The sequence below is a fragment of the Terrapene carolina genome, unplaced genomic scaffold, assembly GCF_002925995.2.
Source record: "Terrapene carolina triunguis isolate 2854851 unplaced genomic scaffold, T_m_triunguis-2.0 Scaffold194, whole genome shotgun sequence".
In the NCBI taxonomy this organism is placed as follows: Eukaryota; Metazoa; Chordata; order Testudines; family Emydidae; genus Terrapene; species Terrapene triunguis.
In genome coordinates, this window is record NW_020664545.1 from 4,735,902 (window position 1) to 4,751,061 (window position 15,160).

Below are 15,160 nucleotides of genomic sequence, written 5' to 3' on the forward strand. Positions count from 1 at the left end.
TGTTATCTGAAGTAGGTGCATGTGGGGAGGGATTCCCCTCCTCTATGGATACTAACTAGGCCAATCTGACCCAGGCTTATGAAGAAGAGAGAGGGTGAATTTTTGCTTTTGGATTGAACCAGTGGCATTTTTTTTTATTTTTATTTTTTTTAAAAGGCATGAGGATATAACCAGACCACCTTAAGAAGAATTTACACACCCCTTTTCCTCCATCCCCGGACACCAATCAATGGGGCTGGGCTCTGTTCAAATCATAATACAGAGGTCCCTTCTGTATGCATCCTATTTATCACTACTGCCTGGGAACAGTGGTTTATGCCACGGAATTTCCTCTTTAGTGTCAGATTTCCTGAAACCAGTAGATTTGAGATAGGTCCCTCAAGCTGTGAATTTGCTTTGTTTTTGAAGAAGTTACACATGCAATATCCTTATACCTAGCAAGTTCATGTGGGGGTCACCTCTGCTTACTGTCACCATGACAAGGCAGACTGCAAGAATATGGGTTCATGCCAAAATATAACCAGGGAAGGGAAAAGACACTGTCTCTTCTAAAGGGAAGGTTTATGCTATCCCCAGTCAGATTTATTAGACTTGCCCAAATGGATAAGAACACTGACCCATCTGTCCAGTATCTTGCCTCCAGCTGTAGCAAGTATTTGATACTTCAGACAAAGGGAAAAACCCTGTAATGCAGCTAGCTAATTGTCTAGTGTACATGATGGGAGGGGAAGGGGCAAGAAGGTGGTGGGAAGGGCAAATTCCTTCCTGACCCCATGCTAGTGAACAGCATAAACCTTTAAGCATGAGAGGTTAAGGTCCACTCTACAGTTAATCACAAGCAGCTAATGTGTTTTTAAACCCTAATATCCCTGATCACACCAAGAGCAAAAATCATGCTTAACACTTTAAAAACATGACATTTTCCCAGCATAGACAAGGTCCTAGGCAGACACCGATCTAGGTGGAATGTTTACCAATGCAACCAGGGCCATTCCACCTTCTTAGGAAGAAGTTTGCAGAAAGTCTTGAATTCAAATCCTGCTACCTTCTAGGGTATAATTTAACTTAACCTCCAAGTAATGAAATTCCACAGATGAGGACCTTCCACTGAGGGTGCCCTGCCCTTAATGAGTTCTGTTGGGCATCCCTGAACACAGGGACAGGTGCTGTTTTCCAGATAACTAGGTCCTACCCAATATAGGGTTTTAAAGGTAAGGGGCAGGACCCTGAAATGGACCTGTTGGATGGGGAAGCACACAGAGTGTGGCATATCAGTGTGATGTACTCCACCACTTAGCACTATCTGCTGACTCGGTCAATTTCTAGGTGATCTTCAGGGGCACGCCAACACAGAGCACATTGCAATACTACATCATTATAATAAGCGATAATGAGCCCACATATAGACTGACTTGACTGCTGCTAGCGGACAACTATCTTCTTTCGCTTGCCCCTAGAGAGGTGGGAGGCCACTGCTGCTCAGTTTAACACTAGCTTATCAAGCTGGAGCTACAGGCAAGAATTGCCTTCAGATATAACAGAAAGCAGGAGAGAGCCAAATTACGCCTTTCCGCTATCTGGTCCACAAGGTCTTTCCGTTAGTTTATAAATAGGTTTAAGCTTGTTAGGATTTTGTTGTAAGGGGTTGCCAGTATTGATGGAGAATGATGAATCACACATTTGTTTTTTTTCCACAAGTGCACAGCTACAGATGGTATTTATCCACATAGCTTTTGTGAGCCAATGAGGTCCCAGCAGATTTTGCTTTGAAGTACAAGTTAACTTTTCTTTTTCCTCTTGGCAAAACAAACTAAAGTTTATTGGCAACTAACCCAAAAGTTAACTAAAATCAGTTTGTAAAAAAAGATGTTGCTGTGGTTTTAAAATCTATCTGCAAGGACACAAGAAGATTATATATTTTAACATTTCACTCAATGGAGACAATAATAGACTGGTCAGTGTTAATATGATTAAAAACAAAAGTCACTTTTCAATTTTCATGCACTAATCTAGTGCTATAGCTTTCAGCCAGCAAACACGGGAGTGGAACATTTACAAATGTGCAAAGCTTCATTTTCCCCCTTCCAAATATATGTACTATCAATATTGAGTTTTCCGAGTACAGGAAAAGATTCTGATGTAAGCTGATAATTGTTACGATTCAAGGTTCTTTTGACCTCCTCTTTGAAGTTTTATTTCAGTATTACCCTTGGAATGAACATACACCTGCTAAAACACGGTAATCAAATATATGAAACATCCTTGCAGCCACAGTTTAAACTAGGCACCTGAGCCAAAGTCCACTGAAGTCAATGGAGTTTGGATCGGCCCCCGTAAGCATTACTGAGCATTGCCATGTCCTAGAGGAATAAAAAGTGAATTGCTCCATAAAGTTGCAAAACCATCCTCAGAATCAGGAAAAAAGACAAACCGCACTAAACCAGAAGTGTCTAGATGTAAACATATAGGAATAATTTCTTAAATTAAAGATGAAAACAAGTAAAGAACCAAAACTAAATTTCTAATCTAGTCTCCATTTTCCTTTACAGATCTACCTTTATATTTTTTCTGGCTAGTATTAAGTTTTTCTTCTCAGCTGAGTAAGAAATGGACTTTTAGCAAACATGAACAATCTTATGCAGAAGGTGAGTGGAGGATCATACATGTTAGAGATGCAAGAGACTTCTGATCTCTAAGTCCATATTCCTGAAAATGCAGGTAAAATCCTGATAAGGTATGTATTCAGATACTTCACTTGATCTTAGTCAAGCAATACTGAAGGGTCACAGCAGAGCTTGGTAGACTGGGGGTCTATCTACATTCAAAAATTTTATCATGTTTGAACACGATTGTGAACAATCCAGTTAGTGGTCAGCTTAGACCAGAACAAATCATGTTCAGCATCGCATTCTCTCTCGATCAGAAAGAAATGTTTTTGAATGCAATACAACTTTTGTAATCTAGACAGGTCAGAACACATTTCCACTAGATTCAGAATGGCTTTGCATGTGACTGTAGTGATAGAAAAACAGGTCAGCCTCAGAAACTCAAATTCTCCATTTATCCGAAGAAGAAATACAGCTTGACGGGGGCAGTGCAAACTTTCTCACACTGCCAGCTGCATGCCTCAACCTAATCTCAAGGTGAGCCTGTGAATGAGAGGAGAGTTCAGACTCATTAATCCTTGGTTTCTCCCAAAAATCGCTAACAAGAGGAGTGGAGGGGACAATTAATGACAATTGTGGAGATAGTTTGTGAGACATGGGACGTTTGCTTTCTAGACAACCATTTGGCAAGTGTTTACATCATAAATACAAAAAAGAACACATTTTTCCTCCTGTTACAGGAGCTTCCAGACAAGATTCAATGTGACTAACCAGGCTGCACACCGTCAGCAGAGCAGGATCAGTCACTTCACAAAAGCTGTTTTTTTAAAAACCAGTTACCATCATACACAATCAGTTACACCATGAAGGATTTCCCCTCCAACCAAAGCAAAGTGCATCTGCAGCAAACTGCTTTTACCTATCCCCAGTGAAAGCCTCACCACTGAGAAAAGCTAAGCCTTGCAGAGATTGGCATTAGCCCCCCTTTTTGGTTGCTGCAGATGTGGTTAATGCAGGAAGCCTTGAGACTTCTTTTCCAAACCCCCAATTCATCACTGCAGCTCACCACCCTTTGCTTTATTGTTTTTCTGCCCATTTTTTATGCTTCTAACATTTGGATAGGACCGATCCAAAGGCATGATAGTTCAGTATACAAGGAGCCCAAGCTTGGGGATAACTGCAGGAATATTACTGCCTGTGACAGTGGGGGCTCAGAGGCCTGCAGAAACAGAAGCCCTCATCCTTCAGGAAGTGCACATCAGCGCCTGCTCGATGACCAGTTTGAAGCTGCAGAGACCTCAGAAGCAGCTGTCGGCCTTCTAGGCCCCGGGCCACACTGCAGCACAACTGCGGATTCATTTTGAGAAGAGGAAAGAATAGAAGAGGCAGCTCAGGAACAACGCCGCTGACTTAAAAAACTTTGCTCTGGTTGAATAGGTTTGAGTGATTAGCCCCCTTTTGGAGAGGGAATCCCTGATCACACAGGTTCTCATGAGAGAGAGGGGAAAGGACAGGCTCTACTCATATGAACAGATTTAGCACAGGGGGATACTGTTTTATATTGCACCATCAATATCCTCTTCCCAAGCTTTAGTCCCTCGCATGCTCCCTCTCCCCCAGCGGCCCAGGCCATGTTGTTAGTATAGCGCCATTGCCACCATCTCCACCCTCAACTGGGATATCAAGAAATACCCAAGGCTGTTTCTGTGCCTCTGTACTGAGCTGTATTTGGAGGCCTCTGAGGGGATAACACTGAAATACAGGTACGAAGTGTTCTGACAGCCACTGCTAAACACAGCGATCTGATCCCGACAGCTCTCATCTTCCCAGAAGTTTAAAGCACCAGAAACGCACTAGCACATAAGCCTGCACAAACAGATCAGCTATTCAGAGCTCGACAGATTTCTCCCAGCTCTAACTTGTGTGTGCATCTCTGGGAGGAATCCTAGAGAAGGGTTAAGACAGTGGGATTCTTTTTCCTTACTAGCTGCAGGCACTGACACACCCCACACCCTCTGTCAGTGTTGAGTGTCTGATGTTTCAGACACATGCTCATGGAGCAACCACCCCCATGAGTTCTTCTATAGACACACTAGCCAAAGGTTCCCACTACTTCACAGCTGAATCCAAGCATCTGGCTTCACACAGATTGACAGAGTAACACATGCAGGCCAGGCACCAAAGCCTTTTCTGACTTACCTAAAGAACGAAACTTGCAATTTGATGGTGCATTACAAGCCAGCTTTAGACAGCCACTAAGTGCAAAATGCATGACCTACTGCAGGACGCTAACAGGTGCCCAGCCCCATTATAGGCTGCTGCCCACAAGACAGGGTTGACAGGCTCTTGATTTGTCAATCAAAGCAGCAACTGGTCACATCGCTTGCTGACCTACCTATTTCAAACCCCGAGGGGTTTGTAACGAGCAAGGTATTCAAACCAGAATGTGATTGCTGAGAATGGTAAGTACCGTACAGGACGCCTGGGATATGCACAGAAAGTCCCAAGCACTTAATTAAGTGAGAGACTATTAACATTTAGTTTTATTAAACTTGTGCTGCTGGAGACAAGTAAGCATCTGGTTTTCTTTCACCTATTTTAGCATCCCTCCTAAGCTCACCTTTTGTATTAGCTGGGGTAGCAGCTAACCACAACACTGTCTGGCAGAAGAGGCCACACCAAACCTTTCCCCACACAAAATGGGATGCCCACTATTACCCAGAGAGACAACCATTACACACAGAGGAGTTTAGACCCTCAAGATCCCCACCAGGATCTATAGGAACCTTAAAAGATCATTTGCCATGAGCAGAATGATGAACAAGAGCAGGGGAAGGGCAAATCGCTCAAAAGACTCAAATCAACATTTGAGGTCACAACTTCTGGGCCCATGAAGCTCCTGTGGTAGGAGACAAAATTAAAAGAGTTATTCTTGCCACGTAAATGAATCAGGAACATGTATTAACCATGCTACAGCCTTGGACATTAGCCAGGAACCAAGAAAAAAAACAAAACAGGGTGTAGACAGGATTAAACTGTGTGTTAACAGTCAGGGACTCACATGTTGTAACCAGGTCCCTCTGCATCATTGTTTTATGATGGGATTTCAGAAATGGCTCTAACTTCACCCCAATTGCAGCCATGCTAGGGCACCAGGTTACAATATAATTGTGCCCAACTATAATAACATGGTTTGATTAGGAGTATCATGGCTCCAATCATATTAGAGGACAGAGCTATGGCTAGCAAGAAATCAGGGCTGGAGCATGGTCAGCTTACTCTTCACTGTGAGGACAGTGCCTATATTGCAACTTGGTGCCCAGACAGAATATGTAGGACAGATGGGCCCTTAAGACTCAAGCAAGTGAGGGTCTCTTAGCACTGACAAGTCACCCGTACTGCAGGAGTGTTCTGTACAGGATCCCCAGGTCCCCAGACACCATGCCAAGGCACTTTCACCCTCACTCGCAACATCATACATTTAGAGCCCTTGTTCTAGCTGGAGCAAAGACCAATAATGTGCCATCATGCAGCGATTCTGTGCTGGGGACAAACACCCAGCAGAGATTCAACTGGGAGCACTACACTCATTGACACTTCACCTCCAGTAAACACAAGAATGTATGGACAAATACAAGGTTTCTACAGTTCCAAATCTCCAACTTACTGCTTGTGTCACTCAGCTATTACTTTGCCATCCAAACTCAGCTATGCTTGAATTTGAAAGTCCAGTTGCAAAGGGCCATATTATCTGCTAAATGTAATGCATCCATGTCAACCCTTATCTGGCTTGGAGGAGCCCTGTCTGCATGCACCACTGGGGGAATGGAAAGGGAGGGAGTAGTGTGTGGTGGTCTGGTCCTGATGGCAGAGAAAGAGAGAGATTTTGCTCTCGAATGGCATTAGCTAACAACCGGGCTGCTTTAAGGTTAGATAACTAAAGTCACAGCCAGATCAAACTTTTGCCCAGCAGCAGACTGCCCTATGGTTAAGGAGACAAATCAGGAACCTCACCATGTACATTCGCAATAAAATCTGCGAGCCATTCACAACCCTTTGACCCCTCCTCCTCAAAATAGAAAGCAGTGATGTAGGGGTGAGGTTGGAAATACAATCCCTGCGCTCTATGAACAGCGCATGTCTCTCATTATGACGAACACAAGAGAAATCTCAAGGCAAGTTAATTTTAGACCCCCCCCCCCCCAGGATTAACAAGTCAATCTCCTTGATCTTATGGGGTCACACACTACAGCCACCTTTGACAGATGTTTAAGAACTATTTCTGATATCCTTTGACATTTTGGGAATCTGATCCACTATGCAAAGAGAGGCAGTGCTCTCCACTGGGATTGGTTGATTACAAAAAAAGTTGTAAGGAATTTTAAGTATTAACTTTTTAATGACTGTTGTGCTGTTGATCTCACACCATTCACCATTTATCCCCACAGCTGGTAAAGTACAAGAGAGAGCACTCCAAGCCTCCCTTCCCCCTCCCGTTATGTGCCTCAACCTCATCTGGAGGGCGCCATATCTCTAGGGAGAAGGGAGCTCAGTCCCTGTAGCCCATTCTATCTTGGGCCTCTCTGGTGAGGCCAAGGAGATCAGCTAATGCTAGTCACAGACGTGACTTTTGTGATGTGGACGCCTGCCTAATGGGAATTAGGCCAAGACCAAACTTGGGTCAAATCAGCCACTGAGCAGCAATCAGGCAGCAGCAAGTTTCAGGACATACCAAACTGAACCACATGCAAACTGTTAATCAGGATGTTAGAGGCTCTGTATCCTAGGCTAACTGCTCAGAGCGATTCAGTCCTTTTTAAGCATTGTTGGCACATATCCAAAGGGACAATTACTCCTCAACTCAGAGCAATAAGGGGGAAGCCTGATTCTTAACTATGGGCCGAATCACAAAGGGTCTGCAGAGCAAACAACTGCAAGTGTGCCAACAACACTGGGCCAATTGTGTTCCCACTGAAGTAACCGTGCAGGATTAGGAGTAGGCCCCAATATATTTAAAGTTACAACTCAGACTATAGACAGCAGACTCATTCATTCTGATAATCTTGGAGTAAGGAAGTGGAATCTTGTCAGAGGTTAGTTTTAGTTCAGAATGGGTAGTAGTCCACTTTCTATAGCATGTGAACAGCTCACTGGGGTAATGAGTTTAAAATCACATTTAAGTAAGGCTGCTCAAATCTGACTGCAGCAGATTGAAGTTTTAATGGAGTTTGGCTGGACAGCATGACTGGGACCAAGCCACATTAGAACAGTGTTCAGATGCAGTGCTTTCTGGGGTTAGGTCACTACTGGGATTTGGTCCCCACCCATGCTGCCCAGCCAGACCATCCCATATCTCTATATGCTGCCACAACAAGCCTTGAGCACAACGTTTAAATTGGTGGAGACTTATCACTTATATTGCAGTAGTGCCTAGGAGCTTCCACTAGGGCAGGGCCCCATGGAAAGCTATGCCACTGACTCAAAGTTTGATCTAAAAGACAAGATGCAACAAGCCGATGAAATAAACGAGTGGGGGAGGGAAGAAAAGGTGATAAAAACAGGCCATTTAATACAGTTATAGAGCTAAAATAGACCCTTGCTAGAAGACTGAAGTGAAAGCCCAACTCCGATAGAGTGCTTTGGAACTATGGCTAGTAATAGCCAGCTGCAACTGAATAGACAGCCCATGCTGGTCTCAGAAATTAAAATATCTTCTGGCTAGACTGCTCTGATAACTAAACCAGCTAGATGAAACTGAACAAAAACATCCACAGAGAAGCTAAAAACAGTAAACAGAACACAGGAGATTTCTACATCAAAGTTCCTTTCAGAACAAGACCTCTTCCACAGTTGTCCCCCCCACCCCATTAAGCTGATAAGAATTCCTTGAATTAACCTATGAACTTGGAGGGAGGAGCTTTTAAAATAAGTTTTAATTAAGGAGAAGGCAGCCTTTCTGGTCTTTTGGAGATGTTCTTGATGTAACTGGAGAACTGGGGGGGGGGGGGGGGAGACAAGAAACACACTGCAGAAAACATTTTATTACACATTAACCAGCAGTTTACTTTTATAATGAACTGGAGCCAGCACAGCAAAGTCCCCTGTTTGATTTCATTATTATGCTGTATCTGAGCCGGTTCACTCTGTACTCTCAAGGTTAGAAGGTAAACCTGGAAAGCTAATTGACAGAAGGCCTAATACACAATGAAGTATCATCCAGCTAATCTTAAAAAACACAACACAAAACACACACCCCTCCAAACCAAAACATGAAGAGTTCACTAGGTCAGGGCTGGACACACAGCATGCAGCCGCTGCAGACGTAACACCAGAAACATCACAGGAGACTTCTAAAACATCTTGCAAGTGTTCCTCCTGCTTCAAGATAAGCTGTTGCAATTAATTAATTCTTTTTGGCAGCAGAAGAGTCCTGGTCACTCCAGATAAACAATCATATCTTGCATGACTATACTGAGCAGTTTGTTGCAGAAAATGCAGTGGTCTCTGAAGGGTCATTGCACATTAAGTGTAACATCAAGAAATGGTAAGAAAAATGAACAATGCTTGCTAACGAAACAGAACAGGTTTATCCCTACAACATACTTTAACTACTTTGCTGGACTGAGCTGTTTGTGCACAAACATCTATCAACACATAACTTCGCTCTTGCTTAAAGTGCTTTAACCATAAATCTTGAGTGACGTTTAAAAAAAAAAATGGTGGGCAAGTATCATCCCCATTGTACAGATGGAGAAACTGACTGAGACAAAAGAGATAAGTGACTTCCCAAGGTCATACTTATCAATACCAGATCCAGGACTAGACCCCAGGTCTCCTGATGCACACTGGGTGCAAATGCACTGGATCATGCTGCCACCTATATAACAGGTACCTAGAATGCACAGTCCCTAGGACACGGGCTATTAAGTGCAACACACACTGATAATACTGCATATGTACATGACTATGCAGAGTTTGTTTTAATTATACAACCTTGGTTAGATCAAGTGAGCACAATGCAATTAGCCATGTGCCTCTTTTGTATAAGACTTTAGAAACTGAGGTTCTTTCTGCTCTGTGACATTAGGAAACCCCTAACATGCCAAGTTTTACACAAGTAGAAACATTTGCTTCACCATGCCTCTGAGATGAAGTTTTCTTTCCCTGTTCCCCACTGTTGTGTGGTATTTGAGAGCCCTCTTCACCCCAGAGTTGGTTGCATTTCAAGGGGAAGCAACTCTCGCATGTATATAGTTCGTAAATCTCTTTCAAAACGTAAGACTATACACAGTGTTGTACAAAATACAGAATGCCAGCTGGAAAATACTGACCAAAGTTAACCTTTTGATTATTACCTATAGGAATCTCATACTCACTTTTTAACATTTGCCTCCCCATTGGGGATCCTGCGGAGTTTCTTCTTCTTCAGGATTTTGACAGCTCTCCTACAGAGGGTTTCAGAGTCCAACATCTCCTTGACTTTGCCATAAGACCCTTCTCCAAGTAAGTCCCCCATTAGGTATTTGCCAATGAGCTTGGCCCTTTTGCGCCGTGGCTGGTAGATGACTTCCGTGGAGTCAATGCGATGGATGAACGTGTCCATCCCCACAGACATCAGTTCACTCTCTGCAAACATACTCAACTCCTGCGGCTCCTGCACATCCATCCTGGATTAAGTTCCTTAACCTGTTTTCCTTAAGTGCTCAAGGTTTTAATCCAGTTCTTTAATTTCCAACGCTCCCTTTTACTCCTTCTTGAAATAAAAGTTATCCAGAAGATTGTACGAACGTTAATTTAAAAAAAACACTATAAGCTGCTTCCAGCCAAGGAGGGTCCTACAAATTCCAGTGCCTGGTTCCAACAACTCAATGTCTCGTTAATAAAAACAAAAAAGTCTCACCAGGTACTTTCTCAGTTTGGGATTTGTTTTACTATTGACCTGATCCCACCACTTGGGTTCTTTCAGGTCAGCTTGCTCTCGCTTGACCTTCTACTGGGTTGCAAATTGGTTCTTAAGTGCTAGGTCATCCTCTAGGACTTTAGAACCACAGATAAACAAAAAGATGGTCAAGTCTTTTTCATGACTTTCCATTACTAGCAGATCATGGTTCCCAATTCCAAACTGCGAATTGCAGGGTCATTTACTCTCCCCTGCCACCCTCACCTCCCAGGTATGAGCTCGGATGATTTTCTCAGCCGTTGGGTAGCTGGAACGAAGTTTCTTGGAAGGTGATTTCAACACCTATTCTAATGTCTTCTCTTCCCCCCCCCTATGAAAGTTTGAGGCCTTGTGCGCCTATCAATATCTCCCAGGGGCATCCTTCAACCACTTGGATTGTGCCTGACACATGATGTGTCACCACCACTGGTCCAGGTGTCAGGTAGGCAGACAACACAAATCCTACTAAAACTTCACCCAGCCTGTCCACCCCTCCTTAAAGTGTGATTGGAGGAGCGGGCTCTTTCCCCCTTACAAGACCCCGAAACACACCCTTAGCGAGTGGTCACTCAGGAAATGCTAATGCGGCTGCGGCTTTTCTTCCCATTTACAACCCCCCAAGCCTCCCCACAGGTGTCAATCAGGAAGAACTGATCTAGCTAATTTCTCCCCCCCCCCCCCCCGTCACCACACAACCAAACCCCCCCCCCCAAAAAAGGGGCAAAAAATGAACTCCCCCAGTATACCCAACCCAACAGGAGTCAAGGGGAGCTGACCTCCCCCAGCCAACCCCAAGAGGAAGCTGGCCCTTACCCCTCCCAAACGCACCCAGCCTCCCCCCTTAACAGGGGATCAGTCGGGGGGGGGAGTGCACCGTCCCCCCCGGCAGGAGATCAGTGAAAGGGGGAGCTGGCCCTACCCTAACCCAGAGGTCGGAGAGAAGCTGCGGTCACTTGTTCTCTCCCACAACGGCCTCCCCTGAACAGGGGGCCCCGCTCCCCCTACCCAAGCCGGAGCTCTGCCGGGGGGGCCCGATCCCCCTACACGGCCCAAGGGGGCCCCCCCCCGGGGGCGCCCCCCCCCCCCCCCCCTCTCCCCCCCCCCCCCGCCCTGTCCCTGTTGAGGGGCCCCGCTCTCCCCACTCCCGCCTCACTTCCAAGCGCTCCGGGTCGCCTCGCCCCCGCCTCCTCCAGCCGCCGCAGCTAACACGCCGCCGCCATTTTGTTTACCTCCCCCCCCCCTCTAGCTCCCGTCCCGCGGCCTCCCCTCCCCACTCCAGGGCCTCACGCCTCCCTAGCGACCGACGTGCCCGCCCATTGGCTACGCCCTCCGCCCCGCCTCCGCGCTCTCCTCCTCTGATTGGCCAGTGCGCGTCGACCGGGTTTCCTTGCTTCCGATTGGGTCGTTTCATTTAGCGTTCGCGCCCCACTCCGCCTCCGGCTGCAGCGGAGGGTTTTAATAGGCTGGGAGAGGCCATCAGTCATACCCGTCGGGTGGGGCTCGCGTGGCGGACCTGCGGGGCGGGGGAGGTGAAATAACAGAGCGCAGAGGTCAAGGGTCAGAGGGCAAAGGGGAGAAGGATGTGGGTAGTATCTAGAGAGAAAGGTGGGCTGCCCTCCCCAGGGGGCCGCTTCTCCAGGGAGCTGCCCTGTAGGCCTCTGGGCTTTGCTAGATCCCTGGCCCTGGGCTGCTGGCTCTCCCCATCCTGCCTCACTCAGGCCTGCCCCACATCCAGCCAGCTCGCCCGGTCAGCTCTGTGTGCGGGGACGGAACCTGAGCCGGGCCGAGGTGATGCTGGCGGGCAGAGGGAAGCACTCGCGGCCTCTGAAGATGCACCCCCCCCCCCCGTTGGGAGACTCAGCACCGGGGCGAGGCGCGCTGCTGGATTCCCCGCTGCCCTATCGCATAGCAGCATCTGCACAGAACACTTTCTACCATCTTCCGTCGGCTCGGAGGGGCTGTCCCAGCCTGGTGGATGATGACCAGGCCTTTGGTATCCCATCTACCTCTGTCCGGCTCTGGACTATAGCAATACAACGCTTGGCATGAAGCTATAAGCCCTTAGGAACTGCTGGTTAGTGCAAAACACTGCAGCATATCTGATCAACATGGGGTACTGCAAGCACATCAGACTTGTTCTCTGCTTTCTATGCTGGCTTCTTATAGAATATCGAGTGAGCTTCAAGGCACTCCATGGTCTGGGCACAGGGTAGTTAAAAGGGCCTAAAGCTCTGGAGTGAAAACCGTGGTAACACCTCCGCTCCCGTGGCACAATGGAACTTTCCACAATAAGGGTAAAGCACGTCTGTGCAGGAGACAGAGCTTTCTCAGGGCCCAATCCAAGACTAAATTGTAGAACAAATTCCACCAGGAATTAATAATCATCCCAAACATCACCACCTTCTGTTCCAAGGGCAAAGTGCACTTTTCCAACCTGCCTTCTTGAACATAAACCCAGAGCAGTGCGTATGTTAAAAAAAATCAAAACCCTACCAAAACAAAACCCTGGATTGCACACACAGTTGTCTCACTGAGAAAAGAGCAAGAACAACTCGCACGTCAGATATTAGTCATACCGCTTAATGCATGACTAAAAAGTGCTCAGGTACTATGGTGATGAAGGTGGTATGAGAACCTATGTAGAATAGATAGCCTGTCTAAGGGCATTCGTGTGGACTGCGTAAGGCACTTGGATATGTACATCCATTTAGGTGATTTGGCAGGAGTCTGGAAGCCACACCTTAATCCCCGTTAAATAAAGAATGTGTCAGTAGCCAACCTCAACTTTGATACAGAGGGGACAACAGGTCCCAGCATGAAATGTAGCATCTGCACAGAACAAGATACAGAGTTACCAACTCTTGGCATTTGGGTGCTTTTCTCAAAGCCCCTGCTCCAGGAGTCCTATGATTACACGAGAATCTCAGCTTTCATTTTTTTAAAGTAAGTTTGTAGCCAGAAAACGTCTGACAACATGACCCCTAAAGGCTACGACACCAGAAGAAAAATAACAAGAACCCCACAATTGTTAATTTACAAAATCTCTATTTTTCAGGCCTAGCTGATGATTTTTTAACACTTGGGATTGCAATACTGAAGATATAGCCCTTCCTGCTGGGATGTGCATTGCCTCCATGCTATAGATGAACATCGTTCTCTTCTTATCCTGACTACTCTCCTGTGACTCCATCCTCTATGGTCTCCCTGAGTCCTAGCTTCCCAGGCTATGCAGGATGCTACATCTTACCTTCTTGGATGCACCAAAAACAATAATTCCATCATCCCCAAACTCAAGCCAACTCTACTGGGCTCACTGCAGCACTTAGTGCCTTACTTGTTTTTAAAACCCTCCACGGAGTTGCTCCAGCCAACCTTACGAAGGTTGTCTCTCTATATTTCCTCCCCTTTTCCTGCTGGCTGGCTAAGATTGAACTCATCTGTTCCTCCAAACAATCTGGCCACTGTTGGCGTGAGAGCCTTCTCCTCTGCAGATCTCACCATCTGAAACACCCCATATGCTGTTGCGGTAATTATGCATATGAACATAGGTGCACAATGGAACACACTTGTAAGGCACTTTCTTTTTAAAATGTTGTCCTATAAACATCCTAAAATGTCTTTGGGACCAATGCGATGACATCAAGGTATAGTGTGTAAATAGGATGGCCGACCAGCCAGCCAGCAAGTCTTTCAGTAGCACAGTCAGTGTTGGTACTCTCAGGCCAGGGCTGAAAGCCTTGTGGCCTTCGGCTCAGGGAGAGCTTTGTTTAAGTAAGGACTAAAGGCCTGATTCTGCTCTCACGCTGCTGTAGGTTAGGAGTAACTCCAGTGAAGTCAGTAGAATTACATTGGCATGACAGGGGAATCAGGCCCTTAGGATTCAGCCAATAAAATGCATGGTGCTGCTGGGATTTTTGTCCTTTATCATGTGCCTGATTTATAGATGCACATGTAATTAAAATAATAGACTGGCGCTGTAGACCAGAACCCCTCCATGGACAACCTAGGGACCTCCGCTCTTCTGACTGCTGTGCCCTGGCTCAGTGGCTTGTAGATTGGTCTATGCCCTGCCAAGAGGGAGAGCCAGGCACTCTGGCTTCACGAGCTATGAGAAGGTGGGGAGGGCGAGAGCGCTGGTACTGAGTCATCTGGGGTGGAAGGGTGCTTCGCGTTGCTCGGAAAACATCACTTGCTGGCTGCTGAGGAGCAGGACGAGCTCCTCCAGTGCTCCCAGGTGAGGGACAGGCAGGCTGAGGTGAGGGTTTTATACAGGCAGCAGGAGGGCGGAGGAAGATCATCTTCAGGCAGGGCAGATTTGACTCTGACCCCAGATTTCATAGTGCGACCAGCACCCCAGCCTCCATGGAGTCCATCAGTACATCCTCTAGCTACCAGGCATTCAAGTAAGAACATCTGACCCAGTAAGTACAGAATCGGGGTGAGAGAAGGAAAACGTTGAAATGCCCTCCCCGTCCTCTTTCTCCCACTGACAAACCCCTCTAATCCTTTTCCTTTGCCAACCCCTCTTTTATCCCCTCCCTGGTGAAGAGGGATCTCACCTCCCTCCTCCCCACTCAAACGGCCAAAACCATCCTAACTCTGCCCACCCCAAGGC

General features: G+C 46.4%; 1 protein-coding gene across 1 annotated transcript in view; it reads right to left on the bottom strand.

Moving 5' to 3' along the window:
- STK11 (serine/threonine kinase 11) overlaps positions 1 to 11,233 on the bottom strand; it is a 74,066-nt gene extending 62,833 nt beyond the window's left edge. Inside the window, exon 1 of the mRNA XM_024204380.3 lies at positions 9,983 to 11,233. Coding sequence (XP_024060148.1) covers positions 9,983 to 10,272 — 290 coding nt within the window. The 5' untranslated portion in view covers positions 10,273 to 11,233. The remainder of the gene's footprint in view (positions 1 to 9,982) is intronic.
- Between the last annotated feature and the right edge of the window lie 3,927 nt (positions 11,234 to 15,160).